Consider the following 25,168-nt stretch of genomic DNA (forward strand, 5'->3'; position numbering starts at 1 on the left):
GTCCTGTTAAAAGACGATCCACGCTTGAGTATTAGACAAATATCTAGGAAACTTGAGATTTTGCAAACATCCGTAATAAAAATTTTACGAGAAAATAAATTCCTTCTTCTTTGAGTACCGTGCCCAAACTAGGCGTGGGTAGCTGCCATGACTATTCGCTCATATTATTCTTGATCTTTCGTGGCATGTACCAATTCATCTGCTAATCAGCCAGTTAATTGACAAAAGTTTCGGAGTCATGAATATTTCATCCTACCAATTCCACTTTTTACCTCGATCTTTCCGTTTATTATTAACTATAGAATCCAGTATCTGCTCCCTCCCATTACATGCCTCAGATATTTAAGTTTTCTCTTTTTTATTATCTTTGTCAAGTCACCTTCGCTTTGACCTATTCTGTTTAAGAGTTCTATGTTTGAGGTGGGTTAAATCCCTGATATTTTAAGCATTCTACGATATGATACATTTCAAAGACTTCTAATTTATTCATTATATTAGGTTTCACATCCATATAGTAATACAAAATACATATAACGTTTTAGGAACTTGACTCTTAGTTGTAAACTCAGCTGAAAATTGCATTGTATATATCAAAATTTCATGAATGATCCTCTTGCAATTTCTATACGAGTTTTAATTTCTTCATCCGAATTTCATGTCTCGTTTATCCAAAATAATATGTATTTACAATGGTGAATTTTTTTATTAGGCTTATTGTTGACAATTAGTTGCATAGGGCCAACGTCTTGTTTACTAACCACAAGTAACTTTGTCTTTGATGTATTTATGCCACGTCCGTTTTCGGAGCATTCTCTAGTGACTCGATCTATAAGGAATTAAAGGTCTTTGATATTTTCAGCCATGAACTTTGTCATCTGCGTATCTGATGTTAATAGTTTCTCCTCCAATTCGAACTCCACATTGCCCTTCCAATACCAAAGGTCTTGATTCTAATATCATCATCAGTGGCATTACAGCTCGTTATGAGCCAAAGCCTTCTTCTGAACAATCTTCCATTCGCCCCTGTCTTTGGCAACTGTTCTCCATGCTTTAACTCCGATGGATTTTAGATCATCCTCTATGTGATCTTGATACCTAAGTTTTGGTCTTCCTCTGGCTCGTCTTCCCACTGGTCCTCTTCGGTCGAAAATTTTTCTGATCGTTGCATCTTCATCTCGCCTAATTACATGTCCTATCCATCGAAGGCGTGCTAATTTAATACATTTTATAACGTCAGGTTCCCCAAAACTTCTATATAACTCAAAGTTGTAGCTCCTACGCCACAAACCCTGTTCTTGGATTCTTCTATATATTTTCCTTAGAACTTTTCTCTCGAAACGTTTAAGCAATTCTTGGTCGTTCTGTGTAAGTAACCACGTTTCAGACCCGTATGTTATCACTTTCCTTAGTAGTGTTTTATTTATATGGTAACTTTAATTTTTTTGGGTAATTTTGGGGCTATATGTTTCTTCAAGCCATAATAGCACTTATTGGCAAGCACTATTCTTCTTTTAATTTCTTCGCTGACATTGTTGTCTTTGGTCAGCAGCGAGCCCAGGTAGAAGGTGTCCACACCTTCCAGTTCCAGATCATCAATTAATAGTCTAGGTATCTGGTTGCCTGATCTAGTACAATACATATACTTGGTTTTCTGTGCGTTTATTTTTAATCCCATTCTAAGTGCAGACGCCCTTAGTGATCGAAATGCTTCGATCAGAGATTCTGTGGACCTAGCAATAATGTCTATGTCATCTGCATATCCGACCACTTGTACAGATTTATTAAAGATGGTGCCATTCGTATTAATATGGCACTCTCGAATTACTTTTTCTAGTGCAAGGTTAAATAAGAGACACGACAGTCCATCTCCCTGTCTCAGTCCATTTTTACAATGGAAGGTTATGAAAAAGTCGTTTTGGATTCTGACTACACTCTCTACACCTGTGAGTGTTTTTCTTGATTCTAATATAGATGTTGTAAAAGTCTCAGATCTCTATCAACTGGTCCAATCATTTCCAGATACTCAGAATAAATTCCATTCATACCAAATAAGATTAATTCAAGAGTTGTCAGACGGTGATTTCGATAGTCGTGAAGAGTTTGCAGACATAATGACAAAAAAATGTTACAATCATAACGATCCAAATTTTTTAAGTAATGTTGTGTTTTGCGATAAGACTACTTTTTTAATTAACCTTTTAGTGCTAACGTGAATTATTTTGACATAAGTGCTGACGTCCGTCTCTGGGACCATATATTTATACATGCCCTAGAACTGTAAATTTTACAAATTTTTAAAATTTATTACTTCAAGGGTCCCGTTAAATACCTTTTTATTTAAAATAAATAGAGTTTTATTTAAAAATTGTATTTATAAACATTTATTTTGAAAAAAAAATAATTCTTTAACAAAAACAAACTACTATTCTAAAAAGTCAGAAAAAACCCTAAAATCTTACTATAAACAAAAAATTTGCTGAGTTGTTTTTAAACTAAAGATAAATTTATTTACTTATAATAACCACACTTAAACAATTCGAATAATACGAGGTAACTTTAAACTTAAAAAAGACAATATTTTTCTCTCGATCTTTTCAACGTGATATCAAACATTTCTCTGAGTCGCATTATTTATCATGCTTGGCATGTTTGTTGCAATTGCTTTACGTCTTGCATGTGATTCAAACAATTGAATACCCATTGTCTCTAAGAATGTTCTTCTAAGTGGTATGCGTTGGTCTGTTCGAGCTGAATTACTCTTGTATATTGTAAATTAATTTATGCCGGCGATATTCAATACTGTATAAAATATCACCATGGGCCAGTGATTAGTAGATCATGAGCAGTTGTAGCTTTCACACATTTTATCAATAGTGTCCTCCTTTGGTTGCGTTATAATTAATTATTATGTTAGACTTATCAGTCTGTATCCGGTTTCTTGTTTCGGTTTTGGAATATACGAAACAATAGTGCTTTTATCTTGAAATGCTTGTAGAAGTAGGCATATTTACAGGCGCCGTAAATTCCAAAAGCAGTTCTGGCCTATTTGTTTGAAAAGTTCTTATTATAGTTAACTGATGATTGGCCAATAATGTATCAGCTAGCTGCTTACTGGTAAAACAATTATCAAGGGTAACATTTATATTTGTATCCCATATAGGTCTGCACAAACGTACTACTAAATCCAAAGTCTTTGTGGTTTACTGGTAGGGTCCCTGTGGTTGCTGACCAACATAAATTTTTAAATTTAAGTTATAAGCTAATTAAGCATCAGGCAAGGCATATATTTTTATACCGTACCTATTTGTTTTTTTTTGGGATATAAACATTGAACCCATAGCGTCCTCTAAAGGCATCTAATTTTTCATCAGCTGTACAATAGTGTGACATGGTGTAGTGTTTTGAATCGGTATTGAAATCTTCAAAAAAGTTTCGGATAGGAGCCAACGTATCTGTTTTTTGTCTCTCTGCGCGAGTTTGTTTATTATCAAAGCGAATAAACGCCAATAAAAATTTGAATCACTCGTATGACATTGTAAGGCGAAATATTTTTAAGGAAGTACCGTTGTTTCTAAACAAGTCGCGAACATTGAAATGGTTATTCTTGAACTTTCCTGCTATGTAAAACAGGCCTAAGTACTTTTATTTTGGATAAATCCGACTTTCTGTAGATTTTATCCAGAGGATCAGCATGTAGGTCAATATTTATGTTTGTATTTATTATAATAAGTTCCAACATCTGGTCTGTTATAGAATAGCCCCCAATATCACTAAATACTAATTTCTCCCTAGCATCCTCCTTTACATCTGGTCAATGCCTCATTAAATTGTCTGCTCTTGTACGCGCTAGCTTATTACCAAGATACTTTCGCTATTTAGTTTTTTTCTCCTTACCAAAAAAAAAATAGGAACTCGTTGGCAAATATTGTTTGCTTCTGCAAAATGAAAAACATTATTTTCTGCTTCTGGTATATTTTGTTCACTATCTGTATCAAGATTTTGTATTTCAAATTCATCTTTTTCAGAACTATCCGCAGAATCGTTGCATTCCAATTCATCATTACTATCAACTTTGTCTAGAAGTCTCTGCAAATATTTTTGCTACACCTTATAGTTAATTTCTATTTCTCAAAAGTCAAAAAATAATATTTTACTCATTAAAAATATAACGGTAAAAGTTACTATCCTTAACTTTAGTACAGCCGCAAAAGCTAACATTTGTCTCTGAGACCGAAATCTTTGTGTAACGAGCAAACTATGTATCAACGTTCAACAATATTTTCATACTAACAACGGTTAGGTAAAGTATGAAGCTATTAAATGACCTAGCCGGAATATTCAAACAGATTGTTAATTATCGGTATAAATAGGTTAGCTCCATCTGTGAAACCATGCGTTAGCACTGAAAAGGTTAATGGAAACGTAAATCGACATATTGCAGTTACTGGTCAGGTAATAATCCTATTTTAATGTGAGAATACCACCACAGTATCGAGAAAAACTTAATATGGGGCTGGAATAATAAGGGACAAAATTATTGATCATTTTTTCATTGAGAGAAATTAAATGTTCCGGCGTATTTAGATTTATTGGAAAATAGTGTTATACCTGAGTTGTTTAGGTTATTGCCAAATTCAAGTAAGTATTTTTAATTACATTTTAATGTATAAATTTTATTATTCGTAACTTTCAGACAATAACAGCATCCCAAACTACAATATTTATCTGCAATATGATGATATTCACCTCACTATGCGCGTGTAGTGAAGCAATATTTAAAAAATGTGTTTCCCAGAGATTTACCACAGAGATAAGAAGAATTGAGCAGTCAGAAATGTCGCAAAACGTATTTTAAAGTTAAAATACCGCCATAATATCGGCAGCATCATAAGAATCTTAAAGACCAAAATCTATTAAAATCATGCAATCCATTTACGGGATAATTGTGGCGTTTCATACATAAAACTTACTCTATAACTTTTTACATTATAATCTTTAAGTCATGAAATACAAAAATCATTAAAATGACATGGCTTCGATATGTCTGACATAGATCTGTTTTATTAATAGCAGACAGATTAATTCATGACTTTCATTCAAATTGTATTGGAAATTCGTAAAGACGTAAATGCTATATAAATTTTAATAAATCGAATTAAAAATTTATTGACAGTTAGTTTGCTATTTTCTTAGCTGGTATTTTAATCAGAGTTTTATTAATACCCAATGTGTCGTACAGAAATACAAAAATTATTTTGTACATCCACGATTTAAAATATTTTTTTTATCATTACAAATATTATAGATATCCTCTCCAACTAACCTTACCTTAATTTGCAAAATTACATTTGTAAAAACCATTTTTTTTTTCATTATTACTAAACTATTTTATGTTTAGGTTATGTTTCATCAAACTTAAACTTCTACTGCTAGCAATAGAGGTACGGGGTTCTGAGGGAGCAGAAACAAAAATTTCGATAAATCCAAGAGGGGCAAAAATCGTTGCCAATACTCAGGGATTTTTTATTGCACAATCAGCGGATGAAGTGAAAAGGTAAGTTGATGTGCTAATTTTTTTTTCTCTATCCAAAACATTACGTAATAAAGGATTCATCTATGAGTTAAAACAGAATTCCAAAATTAATCCCAATTTACACTTTTCAGATTTCCATCCACTAAATGAGAAACTTTTAAAGGATCTGTTACCTATTTAATTTATATTCGTCACACGTATTGAGAATGTTATAGTATATTACATAACGAGAGTTGTAAGAAGCTTATTGCATGCGAGTAAAAAAGTTGCGCGCGAGTCACGTAGCAGCGAGCGCAGTAATTTTACAAGCATGCAATAAGCTTAAAACTCAAGTTGTGTACTATACTTTTTCTACGATTATTTTCATTTATAAAAATAAAAAGTATAACAAATAACTTTTATTTATTTAAAAAAATTCGGGAACAATTTAAATTAAACATTTATTTATAATAATTAATTGTAACATTATGGCAATTATTTATAACTATACCCTTATCCGAGTTTGGCGGTTGTTCAATAATACGTGGTGGATGGTGAGATGACGTAAACAGTACGGTATGTTCTTTTTAAACATTGGTATTTTCAGTGTATGTAAAGGTCTGTAAATTACTTTCAATTGAATTTATAATTCTATTGGCTGTTGACGTCTTATTATTTATTGACTCATCGACATATCCTTAGGCCGTTGTTGAAGATTTCTATCCGGCATGTCGTTTAAGAGCCATTAAATCACCACCGGCATCTACCAAAATAGTGACAGAAGTTCGTCTTAAACAGTGACCTGTGTACATTTTGGGATCTGGTAACTTTAAATATTCGACTATTTGTTTAGGAACACCGTCTATTTTGTTTAATCCTACCACCTTTTTCGTACATTTACCTCTTTGATAATTAAGAAAAAATTTATTTATTTGCGGATCGCTAATCTGTAGTCGATTTTCTATATATTGTTTGCAGATTTTATAGAAATTTCCGGAAATAACGAAAGATCTACATATTTATTTTGATTTTCGTATCAGGAATTTTAACCAATAACATGGTACTTAAATCATCAATGTCACAAATTTTAAGATTTTTTTACTCTTGTGTCCTACAAGCTCCAAATATTCCAATAATTGCAATAACTTTAAAATAAAAGTATTATAAGTAGCCACATTTATGTTATACTTTTAAATAACATACCTTTATTAACAAGTACTGTACATCAGGAGCTCCATATAAAAAAAGTTTTATTTCATCAGGATGTAAAATTTTAGATTTTTTGTTTTTAAAACCTTCTGATTGCCTTTTTAGATAAGCTCGCAATTTCGGGTAATTTTCAATATTAACATTATTTTTCAAAGCTATACCACTTCTTAGCATAGAATATATTGCCCATAATGAGAATGATTTAAATTTCTTAGCGATTTCTCCAAAATCAGCCAAGACTACGTTTTCTGAAAATGAATTTACATTATTTGTTGTACGCCAATCCATAAATTGCTGATATACCTTTTCATATTTTCCACTAGATTTTTCTGGTAATAGGTTCTCGGTAGTGTTCGCAGCTAACTGCATAATATTGGGTGGTGTGCTACTAAATTCATCTTCATTATTCGATGAACTCATTTTATTTATCTGTATTGAAATTACCACTATATTTACGATTAATAATTTTTAATCTGTCAAAATAACGTCTGTTAATTCGTTTCTATGGTAACTCGACCAACTGACTTACAAGGCTTATGTGATATTACACATTTTTGTAGAACTGAAGCGTAATTTTTTTTTATTACGTGCTAGTCATTACGTGTCAGTATCTGTTTTGATGTATTTACTTAGCATCCAAATAGTAGGTAATATACAATTTACCAGTAAGAGAGTAGAAAAAAATGTTTTTAGGCTGTCATGCAAACTGATTAGTAGGGGAGGGTAGAACACAATGAAACAAAAAATACATTTTAATTTCCAGCATTAGCATTTTTTAATTTGTTTCTCTCTCTCTCTCTTGTCGTTTCCTCATTGCCGAGGTTCGTGATTTCCTACAATGCGGGCTGTCAATTCTCTCCATCTCTTGCGATTTTGGGCTGCTCTCAGGGACTCGGAAAACGTCTCTCCAGTGGCTTTCTGTACTTGATCTGACCATCGGATAGGTGAGCGTCCTCTGCCTCTACGTCCTTCTACGTTTCCGCACACAATTAGTCTTTCTAAGTTGTCATTGTCTCTTCTCGCAATGTGGCCAAAAAACTTTAAAACATTTGCAAGACACTGAGAGGAGAGTCTGGTCTGAATGTTTAGCTCTTCGAGAATCGACTGATTGGATCTGTGCTCCGTCCACGACACGCGTAGCATTCGTCTCCAGCACCACATTTCGAATGCGTCAATCCTTTTTCTATCCTCTGATTTTATTGTCCATGTTTCGGCACCGTAACTGAAGATTGAAAAAATGAGTGTCCGTACCAGTCTCATTTTGAGTTTTTTGGATAAAGAGCGGTCCTTCCATATTTTTGACAGTCGACTCATCGCGTTCTTGGCCATCCCTATTCTTCTGCAAATTGCCGTATGGGAGGAGGCTGCATTGCTTAAGAAAGATCCTAGATACGTGAACTCGTCTACTTTCTCGAATTGATTTAGGGCGCGTGTTGTTTGGAGGATATTCGCGTGGTCCACAATCATGATTTTTGTTTTCTGATTATTAATCTTGAGCCCACACTTGTTGCTTTCGGTTTCTACTTTCTTTATCAGTCTCGACATCTCCTCTTCAGATGTTGCTATCAGTGTTGTATCGTCTGCGGATCTTAAGTTTGAGATCTTTTTTCCTGCAATGGAGATGCCGCCTCTCCATCCATCGAGTGCGTTCCTCATTATGTATTCTCCATATAAATTGAACAGGTCTGGAGATAGTATGCACCCTTGTCGTACACCTCTGCTGGTTTTGAAGGTATCAGATTGCTGGTTTTCAATTCTTATTTTAACTGAGTTATCTTCGTATAAGTTTTTAATTAATATTGCCAAATGATCTGGAACTCCCATCTCATGAAGAACTGTCCAGAGAACTTCCCACTTCACACAATCAAATGCCTTTTGGTAGTCTAGAAAACAGATTATTATTGGAATTTTAAATTCGCGGGCCTTTTCTATGAGCTGCCGCATATTAAGGATTTGCTCTCTCGTACCCTTCCCTTTGACAAAGCCTGCTTGTTCTTGGGGAATTTGTTTGTCTAAGTATTGTTGCAAACGGCGTTTAATGATTCTTAGTAATATTTTGCTTGGATGGGAAATCAGTGAGATGGTACGATAATTACTATACTTTGTAGTTGTTCCTTTTTTATAAATTGGTATGCACAATGATGTGCGCCATTCTCTGGGCTACTTTCCGCATCTCCAAATTTTATTACAAAGGTTCCACATTATGTAACATCCTTTGTCTCCCATGTTCTGAAGGAGCTCTCCCGTGATATAATCGCAGCCAGGGGATTTATTCTTCTTGAGGTGAGTTACAGCTTCTTCAATCTCGGACAGCAGAATTTCAGGTTCAGGGTTGTATGCGATGTTTTCGAGGGCTGAAGTGTGGCCTAGATTTACGTTTTCTTCCCTGTAGAGCTCTGAACAATAGTTTTTCCATGTTTCCAGCACTCTGTCGATATCACTTATGATAATACCATGTTTGTCCTCTATTGCATAGTTCTTGGGTTTAAATTCTCTCGCAAGAATTTTCACTTTCCGGAAGAGGTCTTTGGTTTCATTTCTATATCCGTGATTTTCTATTTCTTGACAGATTTCAGAGATGTATTCTTGTTTGTCTTCTCGGCATCTTCGTTGAATATCTCTGGAGAGAGCTTTATATGTCTGTTGATCACAGGGGCCAACTTTAAGTTGCTTTCTTTGTTCAATCACTTTCCACGTGTTTCTGCTGATCCACAGTTTAATGCTATTATTTATAGATGGTTGGCGACATTGGTTCACTGTTGTTACGATGGTTTCTTTAATATCTGTCCAAGCTTCATCCACACTTTGTTCTGCCTGATTGTTCTCTATTCTGGTTAGTGCTGGTTCAATTCTCTCTTTAAAGGTAGCTAATTCGGGGTCCGTTAGCCTAAAAGAACGGGAAGAAGCTTTGCGTATGTTCTTGAAACGTATTCTGTAATCAGCCATCAAGAGCTGGTGATCGCTTCCGCATTCTGCTCCTGGAAATATTTTTGCGTTGGTAATTGAAGACTTCCATCTCGAACTGATCAGAATAAAGTCTATTTGATTTCTTGTTCTATCGCCAGGTGATTTCCAGGTATAGAGTCTACGCGGATGATGCTTGAAATGCGTGTTCATTACAGAAAATTTCCTTTGGTTGCAGAATTCTAATAGTCGGTCTCCTCGCTCATTCCTATCTCCTAGACCATATGGCCCTACAATCATCTTCATGTGGTCATCTAGATTCGTTCTTCCAAGTTTGGCATTAAAGTCGCCTAGTATCACCACTATGTCTTTGTTTGGTATTTTATTAAGTACACCTTCGAGAGCCATATAAAAGTCTTCTAGTGTTGCTTGTTCTGCTGTGGATGTCGGGGCATATATTTGTATGATGTGGAGGATGGATGTTGAGCACTTTAGTCTCAGATATATAATTCTGTCATTAACTGCATCATATCCATTTACGTAGTTCTGGAATGTGGGTGGTATTATAATTGCAACCCCATTGATGCTCTCTGCTTGGTGGCCTGAGAAATAAATGGTATTGCCAGAGGCGCTTCGGAAACGCCCCTTACCCTTCCAGTGAGTTTCACTGATGCCAAGCATAGAAATTCGATAATCAGCCATTTCTCTCTCTATTATATGTAATTTTCCAGGATGTTGGATCAAACCTCGTATATTCCAAGTTCCAAATCTGTTGGTTTTCCGAAAAGAGATTTTATTTAATGTTCCAGTAGTCCTTTGTGCACCTGCGACCTGGTTCCCTGTCGCATTGAGCCCGGTAGCCCATTTCACATCTCCCACCCCGGACGTGGGAAGACGCCGATTGTCAATCGGTTCGCCTGACTGACCTATTCTAATTTTGTAACGCTCCATATTGAATTTGTTTACAAACTGAATTAACCAGTCATCAATAATATGAATCTTTGCTCAATATAATCTAAAATAAATATTCCCTCATCAGTGAAGAAACAAACTCTATGATTCTTTTTCTAACCATCTACATCTGTCTCATTGAGTACCATTGGTGGTACACAATGAGTCAAGTGGTATTATTTCAATAGTTTGTTAAAGTAAATAGAGTGTCATCATCATCAACCTGTATAGTCTTTAGGGGGCCTAAGGGCCTTTAGTATGCCTGAGGACATAGGTCTCCCTTAGCTCTTTCCATCTGTCTCCGTCTTGTGCAGCTTGCATCCAGTAATTGCTAACACGCTTCAAGTCGTCAAATAGAGTGTACATAGATTTTATTATTGAAAATTGCAATTTTACAGGTAAAATCAAAAAACGGAAATAAAAGAAAATTTTAACGGATCTTAATACTGTCAAACTTCACATAAAATTTGAAATAAAATAAAACCCTGCCCACGCGAGCCATGGCTATCCCCCAACCCGTGCCGGGAGAAGTCATGTCCCCACCCGAAGATCCCTACAAAAAAACAAATAAATCCTCTCACATATCCATTCCCAAGGAGTAAACCTCACACGAAAGAAAAATCATTGGGGAAGGCAACGGGAAACAGCCCCAATTAACTTTCCCTAGTATAATCACAATGGATCAAGTCAATATAGAAACGGCCCTTAGTCCCAGGCACCCCTTAAGTGGGAAGTGAGTGCTAAGAATCCCCCGGTTGCCACAAATATTTAGATTTAAGCACGATAAGAAGATTGGTACATGGAATGTACGAAGTTTATTCCAGGCCGGAGAAGCGAATAACGTAAATAAAGAAATGCGAAGACTCAGCATTGACACACTTGAATGCAGTGAAGTTAGATGGCCCAATTTAGGCCAGTGCGAAATAAAAAACCACACAATATACTACTGTGGAGATACTACAACAAGAAACAAAAACAGAGTGGCTATAATAGTAAATAAAGAAGTTAACAAATGTGTACTTAGTTTTATAGGAATATCAGATATAGTTGCAGTACTCAAAATTAATGCTAAACCAGTTAACGTAAACATTATTCAAGCATATGCTCCAACTTCGGAAAGCTCAGAGCAGGAAATAAAATAATTCTGTGAACAATTGAAAGAATCCGTAAAACATACCAAAAAACAAGAAGTGAATATCCTGCTAGGAGATATCAACGCCAAAGTAAGCAAAGGAGGTGTTGGCAATACTGTGGGACATTTTGGACTATGAACTCGAAATGATAGAGGAGACCGCCTTATTCAGTTCTGCCAGGAAACGGATAGTGCAATAATAAACACCTTTTTCCAATTACCTCCTCGAAGACTTTACACCTGGAAATCTCCAGCTGACCGTCCAAAAAAAATTATTAGAAACCAGATTGACTACATCATTATCAACAAACGATTTCAGAATTTCGTAACATATCCGGGAGCAGATGTTCCATTAAACCATAATCTTTTACTAGGACGTTTCAAACTCCACATGAAAAAAGTCCATAAAAGAAAAGCACAAAAACGTCCAGACTTCGAGAAGTTGAAAGATAAAACCATAAGATAAGAAGTCAAAGAGGAGATCAACAACAAAATAAACAGCATGGTAATCTCAGATATTTATCAAAGAAAGCATAGGTGTGGATGATATGTGGAATAAAATCAAAAATATCTGTAATTCAGTGGTAGATAATAAACTTAAACCAGAAAACAATATAAAGAAACAGCCATGGATGAGACAAGCAATATTAGAGCTAATGGAAGAACGAAGAAAACACAGAAATAAGAATGAATAAAGGTACAAAGAAATAAACAAAATCATTAAGAAAAAGATTAAAGAAGCAAAAGAATCATGGCTACAAACAAGCATGACACTTTTAACCTACATAAAAAGATCAAAAATTTAACGGAAGGAAACGGACCACGAAGTCATAACTTAATACTAGACGAGCACAACAATCTGCTCTACGAAAATGAGAGAATACTTGAGAGATGAAGGCAATACATACAAGAATTATTCAAGGAAGAGCAAGAGACAAAAGTCAGTGTTTCTGGATGTTCAGGACCAAAAATAACGATCAGTGAAGTAACATATGCAATAAAAAGACTAAAAACCAACAAAGCACCTGGACCTGATAACATACAAGCTAAAATATTAAAAATATTTAAAAACAACCAACTCAAACTCCTAATGAGTCAACTGAACAAAATCTATGAAACTGCAGAATTTCCTACAGATTGGCTAGTTTCCACCTTCATCCCTCTCCCTAAAAATGCAAATGCCACCAGATGCTCTAATTATAGAATTCTAAGCTTAATGAGCCATGCACTCAAAATCCTTATTTCTGTTATTCACTCTCGCATATATGGAAAACTTAAAGAAAACATAAGCAGTGTTCAGTTTGGGTTTAGAAGCGGACTGGGAACGCGAGAGGCCCTATTTTCCATACAAGTATTGATACAAAGAGCTCAAGATGTAAATTGCAAAGTCTACACATGCTTTATAGACTTTGAAAAAGCATTTGACAAGGTGCAACATCAAAATTTATTTTAGATACTGAAAGAATCTAGTATTGATGACAAAGATTTACGCCTAATTAAAAATTTATACTTACAGCAAAGGGCAACTAAACGAGTAGAAAAACCTCACAAGAATTCACGATAAAACGGGGAGTACGTCAGGGCTGCATTTTATCACCGATGTTGTTCAATACTTACTCGGGAATGCTGTTCAGGGAATTTATTGATGGTTTAAGAGAGGGTATAAAAATCAATGGTGAAATCATAAACAATTTAAGATATGCGTATGATACGGTTTTGATTGCTGATAATGCGGAGGATCTCTAAACATTAATAGACCGTATAGTGGAAGCCTGTGACAGATACGGCATGAAATTAAACTGTAAGAAGACCAAAATTCTTGTAGTAAGTAAAAATGACGTAATACAGCACCAATTCACAGCTAATAATGAACCCTTGAAAATAATCTACAAAATTACATACCTTGAATGCAGCCTAAATAAGGAATGGGACCACTCACAGGAAATAAGATGTCGTATAGAAAAGGCGAGAGATGTCTTTAATCGCTTTAGGAAGATTGTATGTAATATGCACCTGAACATTGATATAAGAACACGAGTCTTGAGATGCTATGTATTTTCTACCCTTTTATATGGAGTCGAAGCCTGGACGTTGACGGAGGCAACCACCAAACGATTAGAAGCGTTCGAAATGTGGTGCTACCGCTGCATGCTCAGAATTTCCTATATCTATCATGTTACAAACAACACCGTGATCCAACGAATGAATAAAGACCTGGAAATTATGCGTATCGTGAAAATCAGAAAGATGACATAATTGGGCATGTGATGCGCAATGAGAAGTATCAACTAATTCAACTAATTTTACAAGGCAAGATAGAAGGCAAAAGATCTCAAGGGCTCAGAAGGACATCGTGGTTGAAGAACATCAGACAGTGGGCAGGAATGACTACCATACATCTATTTAGAGCAGCTGTCAACAAATTTGTATGGACCAACGTGATTGACAACATTTACAAAGGATAGGCACCAAAATAAGCATTCATTATCGTCTAATGTCTTGAGAACTTTAGCGGCATAAAATTTATTGTGTTCAAATTTCACTAATTACTATTTAACTGGGATAATTAATAACTTATTCCCAGTTAAATAGTAATTAATTTAAAATGCCACAAGAAAATAGCTTCAGAACAATACAAATTTCACTAATACAAAACTATCAATGGAAATTTCTGTACTAGCATCAATGCCATAATCGTCTGCCAACTGTAAATTTTCACATTCATCGTCAGAAAAATCATCATAATTGATTAGTTCTTCACTCTCCTCAGATGGAGTGCTATTACTTCGTTTATTTTTTTTTCTGTTTTCGTGCTGAACTGCTTACCTTATTTAAATTAACCTTAATTCGTTTATTATTCTGAAGAGTAATTTTTTTGGTTGCTGCTTGCATTTTTAACTGATCCAAGTCAGGTATGTTAGGTAAAATTACACTCTTTTTAGTTTTCTTGTCTTCACACCTTTTGTCTTTTCTGCTTTTGGAAATCCTCGTGAGGGGAGATAAAAAAAATTGAATTCGCAGATGATACTATTGACTATCGAGTTTTGAGACGTTATCAGCTTTTCAGATGTCCTTGCACTTTCATTTGGTCTATCAGTCACAGAACTTCCACTGAAGTTACCATCAGAAAAATATCCGTTTTAGTAAAACCTGACAGAATATTAGTAGGCATTAATGTTTTCATATGTACCTCTCCTAGACATTGTGCTATCTGGATATTGAAATAGGTTTACCAGGATGGCTCAGCCACCATGAGTCCATAGCGAAAAGACAGAGTCAGTATGATAACACCATTATCCTTTGTCAGTTGAACATGATATGTATCGTAATCGTCATAGATCAGTATGAAATGGTTTTCAGTTTAACTATTGCTAAACTTAATGAAGTATTTCATAACGTCAAAAAACAGATCGCTATTCAGCCATAAAATTGAATTTGCCAAATCCAGTGTGCCAGGTGGAGCTCCTTGTATCGTATGCTCCTTATAATATTTCCTTGAAAAACCATGACAGTGGGCAAAAACGTACCATTCGTATATACAATGACTTATATGGTAATAAAAATACCCCCTTTACCGCTAATACAACTATTCGGTTGTTTTACACCATTCTCCGCCATAACTTTTTTATGTTTTTACACTGTTGTTGTACTAGTCTTATCAAGGTTATATATCGTAATATTAGACACAGCTGATGAATATCTCGAATAAACGGCATGTAAATTGTCGAAGAACTTGTTAACATTGTGTGGATTAAATAATGTTAATCTTAATAAACTGCAACCCTCTGGTTGACGTATACTGAGGTTCCTACGCCTATTTAAAAATGAACACAACCATTGGAGTGCAGCTATTTTATCCCCAATCCAACTCGCTGGAACAAGCATATTGTTTTTAATCGCCATATCATACTATATGGTATCTTTTGTGCTTGAATGGTTGTTAATCCGTAGCTCATTTTAATACAAGTTGTGATGTAATCACACAAAGAAATATTCTGAAAACACATATCGTTTAGCATAGTTGGGTTTCATTTGATCATTATCTGGATTAGTACGTTTTTTTGCGACATATTGTAATGTCTGAAGTGTTACTGCGTGTTCAATGGTAGCAATTCTCAATGATTTTCCGTCCAAAACATTTTGTCCGGCACTTGCCATATCATCGGAGCTGAATGTCGCTCGACTCCTTGGTTTTTCTTTGCGAACCATGTCTATTGTCAACAAACATAAGAAACTTGTATTGTACCTATACAACATATTATTATAGCATACACACTTGGTACAAACTTAGTAGTACACAATGGGACATTCTCATTGTGTCCTATCACCCAGTGTGTCATTGTGTACTAAGTAGCATTGTTGTAAACAAATGCAAATATTCATATTCAAGTTTTAGTTTTGAGGCAAGACTATTGGAGGTTAGACTTACGTAACTGGGGTATTTCATGGGTATATGCACTTGCAAATTGACAAAAATCAACAATTAGTTTCGATAATAAGTCAACAAAACTATATAAAAAGTAACTTTCTACCTTAATTAAACAGTTTATCACTGTAACTTTCACGATGTCAAGAATGAACTGATGGTATTATTAGTAACGGTGTAAAATGACATTTCTGTGATAATTTTGGATGCAGAATTTAATCTTGGCGGTAAGTAGTCTTGGCTTATTGGAAAAATTATTAGATTGTCTTATTGTGAACCGTGTCTCATTGCTTACTACTCTTCCCTATGTATAAGATGAAAAGTTGTCGTACATTGTGGTCTAAAGTTTAAGCCAAACCCTTCTTTCAGTGCGTCATTAATTTTGATGTTATATAGGATTTTAAGAATGTAGCGAATCGTTGCATGACATTTTAGTTAAATTTTACAGTTGCCAGAATCTAAATCAGCCAAATTATGAACAGGTTATTGCTTCTTATACTTTTATATTGCAATTTGAAATAAAAATAAATCAATAGTGTTTATTGTATTTAGAAAAAGTTCTGTACTTTGATTTGTGTAGTCGTATAGATTGGAAATCTCTAGAATTAAGGAGAGATTGTCAGTTATGGTTCTGAACAGAACCGTTTTAATACATATACAACATCCATAGCAGTAATAGTTTCAGATATTTTCTCAAAATCATTGCTGAATTCACAATCCGCTTCAGATTCTGATTCATTTAAATCAATGATTACGGGGGATATGTGGCTGGCATCAATTATTTTTGCTGTCTACCAGTCATCATCATATAACGGGGGTCCTACGGCGATTGCCGCTTCCCGCATTTCAGCCTCCATTTTTTCCTATCTCTCCAATCTCCCTCTTCTAAGCCTCTAGATTGCATTGTTTTTGTAATTTCTCTTCTCCAGGAATTTGGTGGTCTTCCCCTTTTCCTTCTTTCTGGCGGAACATACATTAAGGCTTTCTTTGGCCACCGCTCCTCCTCCATTTTCATCACGTGACCATACCATTGTAATTGCCTTCCTTGTATTCTATCTGAAAGAGTATCTCCAATTCCTGTACGGTTTCGTATTTCCTCATTCCTGATTCTTTTCATTCTCGATACTCGACATAACCTTCTAAGATAATTCATGTCCACAACGTCTACTTTATCTCGTTCATTCTTTGTCATCGTCCAACATTCGGCACCCTATGTGGTAATTGGTTCTACAATTGCTCTGTATACGCGAAGTTTGGTATGCAATTTTATTTTATTAGACCACAGTAATGAATTCAGTATTCGGATGCATTTTTCCCTTGGGTTATCCGGTTTTGTACATCTATCTTAACTCTGCCATCTGCTGATATGATGCTTCCTAGATATTTATACTGGTTGCAGCCTTTTATGACTGCGTTTTCAAGCCTCAGATCTGAGGTATTTCCTCCAATTTTTAAATATTCTGTTTTGCTTATGTTTACAGTAAGCCCCCATTTGGCATATTCCTCAAATTATTTTCGATTCATATAATTTATATCTTCCTCATCGGTTGCAACCACCACCTGATCATCTGCAAACAACAATGTATACAGAGTTTCTTGTCCCACTTCGATGCCCATAAATCTACATTTATTTCTCCAATTCCTCAATGCTTCTTGGACGTATATTTTAAAGAGTGTCGGTGACAAACAGCATCCTTGCTTTAGGCCTTTAGTGACTTTAAATTCATTTGAGGTTGTGGTTCCAATTTTTACACAACTAACTGCATTTTCGTACAATTTATATATCGCTCGGATATACGTCGAATCCAATCCGGACCTTTCGAGGACCTCAAACATTTTCTTTAACGGGACACTATCATATGCTTTCTCAAGGTCTATAAATACCAAATGGGTCTCTCTACTTCTTTCGACACGCTTTCCAATTATTTGTCGTAGGATAAATATATTATCAAGGCAGGATCTCCCGGTACGAAAGCCGCTTTGTTCTTCAATATCTTGTATCTGTCTTTCAACCCTCTTCTTTAATATTCTGCCGTACAACCGGCCCACAGAGCTCGTCATACTAATACCTCTATAATTGGAACAGTCTCTTTTATTCCCTCTCTTATATATGGAGCTTATATAAGATTTATTCCAATCTTTAGGAATTTCCTGGTCTCCACACATACATTTATTGAAAAGGTCTACTATTAATTCTAAAAGTGCAGTCTGCCCATATTTCACCAGCTCTATGGGAATGTCTCCAGGCCCTGCGGCTTTTCCGTTTTTAACCTCTTTCCGTCAATTCAGATAATGTTATTAAAGGGATTTCCTGTCTTTCGTCTCTGTTGTCTATTAATTCCCTTATCTTTTTCCATCTGTACTCTACTCTATCCTCTTTCAGCAGTTTCGTATAATATTCTTCCCATTCATTTAACTTTATGAGAGAAATGTTGTCTTCATTTTTCACATTTTTCCTAAACTGCTTTAATGTTTTCCAAGCTTGTGCCACTTCTGTTCCACCCATAAATCTGTCCCGTTCATCACACTTAGCCTCCCAGTTTATATTTTTCGCCTTATCCACGTCTTTTTTAACTTCTCTATTCCATTTAGCGTATATTTCTCTGTCTTGAGGATCTTTGGATTGAAGCCATATGTGATATGCTTGTTTTTTCTTGAAAACTTTCTCTTCTAGTTCCGTTGACAACCATTCAGGTTTTCCTTTTTTCCGATTTTCAACTTTTCCCAGTGCTTCATTTACCGCTTCATGAATATATTTTTTTAATTACCTCATACAGACTTTCAGGGTCTAAGTCCTTTGTTTTTATATTTTTTATTTTCTGAGCTATTCTAATTTTATATAAGAACTTTGTCGAATCTTGTTTAAAGCTCTCCAGGTTATATTTTATGTTTTCTATGGTTGTTCCTATGTCTGTTACTTCATCATTTTTGTGACTTGATTGTTCTCTCTTAAATGTCACCATTACTTTTGCAATAATCATATGGTGGTCACTTCCACATTCTGGCCCTCTAAACACCTTCACGTCCTTTGTTTTTAGTTTAGAATTTTTACGCTGAATGAAATAGTCAATTATTGATTTTAAATTCCTGGTAGGCTGCGTCCATGTAAATTTGTGTATATTCTTATGGGGGCAGAAACCATTTAATATTTTCAAAAAATGTGCCTCGCAAAAATCTATTAATCTTTGACCATTGTCGTTCAGAATGTCTTCTCCATATCTCCCTATTATTTCACTGTTGGAGCTTTTTCCAGTTCTTGCATTAAGATCACCTAAGATCCAAATTTCTTTCTTCTGTCTACCAGTAATTATTTATAATATTTTCTCCATGTTTCCTTACCTTACATATTTCTTTTATTTTTCTTATGTAACCTTAAATTTAACCATAATTATGATTCAATTAATATCTAAGAATTTTAGTACTCTTGAATTACCTGTTGTAATGCTTTTTCCCAATTACTTATATACTGATACAGTATTTTCCTTAACAGTACCTGCGTAATTATTTTGGCATCATATCTTTTAGAATCCGACCAAACATTCTCGATTGGGTTAAACAGGCAATGGTATAGAGGTAATCACAACACTCGATGACTATGTTGAAGTGCCAGTACATCTAATCTGTAAAATAAAACAAAGATAACCTCATTCATTAAATGCTTTATGTCTTAATACATAATTTCTGGTAAATTTTTCTTTACAATCTCCATTATTTAAAGTTACGTTATTGTTGTTGAAAAATCTATATGCCCCTCTTTTATTAAAGAATGGTTGTTCCAACTTGAATTTGGTATTTTTTCCACAAAAGTGAAATGGTAACATGCATTTTCCATGATGGTTCTTTTATATTTGTCATTTTCTCCTCTCCCTTATAACCGTGTGTACAAGAGGGTCTCTACTGCCGTTGGCGTGCCTTTTATAGCCCCTCTGATTCCAAGGTAAGGAAGTTTTTCCACCTTTTTTAGTTTAAAAAAAAAGGTATAATGTTTGCCGATGCTGAGTCTAGCTATCAACCCATCCATCGCCAGATTCTTATTGGAGTTATGAAATACTTAACTGAGGGGTCTTTGAGATAACCTAATGAAACCTTGGCATTTCTGCTATCTGGTCTATTCTCGCAATGTTTTCTCCAATATTTCATTTTGGATTCAATATTTCTCAGTTCCTTATTATATTCAGTCAGAGCGGTATTATGTATATGTAGTGGTATTATGTGACCAGCCATCAAATTATCTAAGTGTTTTATTGAACGTTTCGACGTCTGGTTAATTAAAGAGCTGGTATAATTCGAAATTATCTCTCTTAGCTCCAAATATTTTGCTGAGTATTTTACGCTCGAATATTCCCAAAAGTCTTTCATCTTTCTGCGTTAGAGTCCATGTTTCTCTCCCATATGTAACGACGGGCCCCGACAATGTTTTTTATGCTATAAGTTTAGTTTAGTTTTCCTTTGGAGTGTTTTTCATTGTCTTTTAATTTCTTCGCTTGTTTTATTAGTAGTAGTCACAAGCGAGCCAAGGTATGTTTAAAGATATGACTTTCAAAGATTGTTTCTCGTTCCTCATTTACTAGAGAATCCTGATTAACCAACGTGTACTTGTTTTGTCTTCGTTGATGACTAAACTGACCTGTTTCGGCGTCGTTTCCAATTCTAGGAAATATTGCTTAACATTGTCCTTATGTCAATATCATCAGAGTGTGCTAAGATTTGTATGGATCTATTGTAAATAGTACCACCATCTCTAATTCGTGTGTCTTTGACTACCTTTTCCAACGCAATATTAAATAGGAGGCAAGCCAGCGCATCTCCTGGTATGACACTGGTTTTTAAGTTAGATGTTATTAGTCTCGGTAATCGGATTTTTTCTGGTATATCAAACTCGCACATTGATGGTATAGCACTTGTTCTCCTGACATTGTCGTATGCGGCGTTGAAGTCGACGAATAGGTGATGGGTTTCAATGTTAAGTTCTAATATTTTTATTTTAATAATTATTAATTTTTCTGGAGTATATCCGGTCTAGTATTTTCCAAGCATGCACACTGTGTAAACTTGTAGCCTTTCGTAGAGAATATGTGCTAGTATGTTGTAAGCAGTTGTTAGGCTTATACCTCTGTAGTTGTCATACTGGAGCTGGACGCTTTTTTATGTAACGGGCATATCACGTCTTGAGACCATTCACGGGGTATGGTCTTATTTTGCCAGACAAGAAGTAAAATTTTATGCAGTGTCTATAGCGGGGCGTTGCGACCATTCTTGTAAAGGTCACTGCAGAGTTGATCAGTTACTGGTTATTTATTATTTTTAAGCTTTTTAATCGCTTGGGTAAACTCTTCAATATTTGGTGTTCTTTCGTTTGGGTTGAATAAAATCCAATCAATTCGATCTGCTAGGATTTAATCTGCTTCTTCGATATGATATGCTTCCCAGTTTTTTTAACAAGGTTGTGATAGGTTTTCCTAATAGTCTCATTACTCTTATCGTCCCTTTAAGCATTCCTAAATAATATTCTAGGTCTACTTGATGTGCTCCTCCGTTTTTTTTATAAAGGTTGTGATAAGTCTCCATGGCTGCTCAGGACCGACAACAATGGAGGGAAATAGTAAACGCGGCCAAGTCTCACATAGAGTTGTAGAGCCAAATAATGATGATGATTATAAGTCTCCTTGACAGGCTCATTAATGGTTATTCTAAAATAGTTATTTCGATGGTCACAAACAAGACATCTTATCAGAAACACGAATTTTTTAACAATTCTAGCTACGTTAGTCGTGACCACGTTATATCAATTAACTTCTTTTGTTGTGAAAGTACAAACTATACTTACAAGTAAACAAAGGTTTGTTTACTTGTAAGTATATCTTTATCTCTTCATCTTTACTTTTATTTTTCCAAATTAGTATTATCTTGTTCGTGGGCATGTTACATTGTAATGCTTATATTTCAGAGCATGGTACTACTGCAAGGCCTGTCATGAAGACATCAAAGACGAAACACTAATCAAGAAATGCAAATGTAAAAACTGTAAGTATAAACTTTTTTATATTTTAATCTAAATACAAAATATTTTGTTATGTATATTTACTAATACTATTAAATACTATACTTTCTTAGATATCCAATATTGTAGAACCAAACGTTAAGACTAATGGATACTAAGTTTGTTGCTTTTACAGGCATAATAAATATCGTATAACTAACTTACTAAAAAATAAGTATAAACCTAAAAAATATGTTATATTTTAGTTTTTTTTATATCTTAGAAGATTGTTACAGCTGGTAATGAATTAGCGGTATACAAATTTTAAAAGGAGTCTACCTAAACAAATTGTTTAATATTATTTTATAATTTATTATTTTTCAAATCCAATTACAGACGTGTAAGATTTGTTTTAGCTTCCAAAATGTGTGGAATATTATTTTTTGTATCTATCAGTTGGGAAATAATATTTTTAATAATTGATAATTTTACATAAAATGGCATTTTTAAAATAGTCTTTTTCAAATTTAATTATTAAAAATTTTGAATTTATATTTATAATTTAATTTAATTTTAAATTTCCACCTGATGTCGAGAGATATGTCATAAATGAAATGATAATGAATATATGATTCTCTCAGTCTACAAATAATTGTTAAATTTCTTGAAAAATTGACATCCTTGAAAACTAAGTTTATTTCAAAACGTAATTACATCTTCTTCTCCACTATAGGGATTGAGCTTTGTCCATTTAAATTTTTAAGGTTATTATTACCATTTTCTTCGCACTTTCCTACATCCTTTTTGAATTTTGGATTATATTTAATTATTTCTTTGGCAACCTTTCGTTTTCTAATCTGTTATCATATTGTCGCCATTTATCTTTGTAATAAGTGATTTTATTGTTCATAGTGTATAATGTATTTAGCTCATTTCGTATGTATTTCCTTTCCAAAAAATCGATCCTTTATATAACATAACTTTTTTCGATTTTATTGTTAACACAGTTTGTTCAGTCAACGTATTGCTAGTTGGGGTTTATATTTTGTTTCTTGTAAGCAGTAATATTTTGAATAATGCAAATAACAGCTTAATTTACTGAATTTTTAGTTTGGTAACATTTACATACAATGTGACTGACTTAGATTTGAAACACCTTTATAAAATTTAAGGTTGGTAACCGATTTTAACTATTTTTTTTTGTCATGTATTAAAAGGTCTACATCGTGACAAATTTTAAAATGTTTGTTCAAATTTCCAGGGCATGCTACAATATTTTTTCTTAGTCAAAAATTGAGAATTTTTATTACCGATTTTTTTTTATTAAAAAATTCTTACGCCATTATATTTAAAGTGGCTTCAAATAGTTACAAAAATTTCATTAAAACATATTTATTATGACATTTATTTATGACAAGTTAATATTTCAAAACTCACTAAGCTACGAGTTACCATATAACATTCTGTAACAACAAATAGCAATAACAATTATTTCTCTTTTAAATAATTTTAATAACAAACCATTCACAAAAAAAGGTTTAAAATAGCGTAAAAATTTAATGAACGTAGCATACCTGGATTGACCTAGATTGACGAGAGGAAAGAAGAATCACTAACGATTCTTGAAGTTAAAGATGCAGCTAAAAAACTATTGTAGCCAGAAACAAATCACCCGGAATAGATAATTTCCCAGCTGAATTATACTACTCTTCAAAATTAACGCACCATCTCAAATGGACCATGATTTTGAAACTATATTTCTTTTGAACCTTTCATTAGATTTCAAATGATTTTTTTACATTGTAGATATATTTCTAATTATTTACTACATTAATTTTTTTTGAGAAATGTCAACGTTTTACCTATATACGGGGTGTAAAAATAAAGTTGTGTGTTTTCATCTAATTTTGCAAAATCCTGTAGAATGTATTAAAAGCAAACGCTATATTTTATTAATATTTCGAGATAGCTGCATGCCTTTTCAATATCTTCGTAAAGAAATCATTTCGATATCTCCATTATCAAAAAAGAAAAGTACGTTCAAAGTATTATGCGATTTTCCACTTTCCAAAATTAACGCACCACCTCAACTGTACCATATTTTTAAGCTACCTGTTTTTCTTTTAAATCCTTAATTGGGTTTCAATGATTTTTTTTTTTCATTTAATATCTATTTCTAAGTAATTAGTTTATTAGTGTTTTCTGGGAAGTGTCAATGTTTTACCAATATACCAATATATAGTAAAAATAAAGTTGTTTTTTTTTTATCTTATTTTGCACATTCTTTGGAATGTATTAAAAGCAAACGCTACATCTTATTACTATTTTGAGGTATATTTCGAGATTTATTATCAAAAAAAAAGTATGTTCAAAGCATAACGTGATTTTATTAAATTGTAATAAGTTATCGTGAAATAGACTTGAGGTTAAAAATATCTCATATTACAATATCACAAGTCATTCAACGTTTTCGACTACCAAACGACCATACGAGACGACATGGATAAGAAAGAGGAAGACTCACAACACCACGCCAAGATCAGTTTATCAGGCTTTGTGCTATAAGAGAACGTTTTACAACGTTACAACGCTATACAAAGGTGAACAAGAGCAGTACAAGATCTGCATGTAAGGATATTAGTCAGAACATCAGCTTTAAACGTAAATCTTCGAAGAAGTAGATTATAATTTGCCAGAGAGTACCTTGATTGGAATGTTAATAGACGTGTGAGAGTTATTCGATGGCCTAAAAACGTACGATCCATTACTTTATTCAATGAAAATCTGTAATCGTTTGGAGAGGAATATCTCTTACAGCGCGAACGGACCTTGTTGCTTCACGAAGAGGTTCCATTACAGACGTTTTGTCTAACCATATAGTTCCATTTGCTCCTTACATAGAAAATAATTTTCTTTTAATGCATTATAACGCTCGACCATATGTTTCACGTTTGGTCCGTGAAAATTTGGACGTGGTTGAAATACAAACCATGGACTGGCTGCCCTGCAGTTCTATTCTAAATCACACAAAGAATTTGTGGGATATTATTGATC

General features: G+C 34.1%; 1 protein-coding gene across 2 annotated transcripts in view; it reads left to right on the forward strand.

Annotated features, from left to right (window-relative positions):
• The window catches only part of slo (calcium-activated potassium channel slo), a 535,662-nt gene that overhangs the window by 293,146 nt on the left and 217,348 nt on the right, over positions 1–25,168 (forward strand). For both annotated transcript variants that reach the window (XM_072540708.1, XM_072540706.1), the window contains exons 13-14: positions 5,399–5,554; positions 22,082–22,158. In XM_072540708.1, coding sequence (XP_072396809.1) covers positions 5,399–5,554; positions 22,082–22,158 — 233 coding nt within the window. The remainder of the gene's footprint in view (positions 1–5,398; positions 5,555–22,081; positions 22,159–25,168) is intronic.

Source organism: Diabrotica undecimpunctata, chromosome 8 (genome assembly GCF_040954645.1).
Source record: "Diabrotica undecimpunctata isolate CICGRU chromosome 8, icDiaUnde3, whole genome shotgun sequence".
In the NCBI taxonomy this organism is placed as follows: domain Eukaryota; kingdom Metazoa; phylum Arthropoda; class Insecta; order Coleoptera; family Chrysomelidae; genus Diabrotica; species Diabrotica undecimpunctata.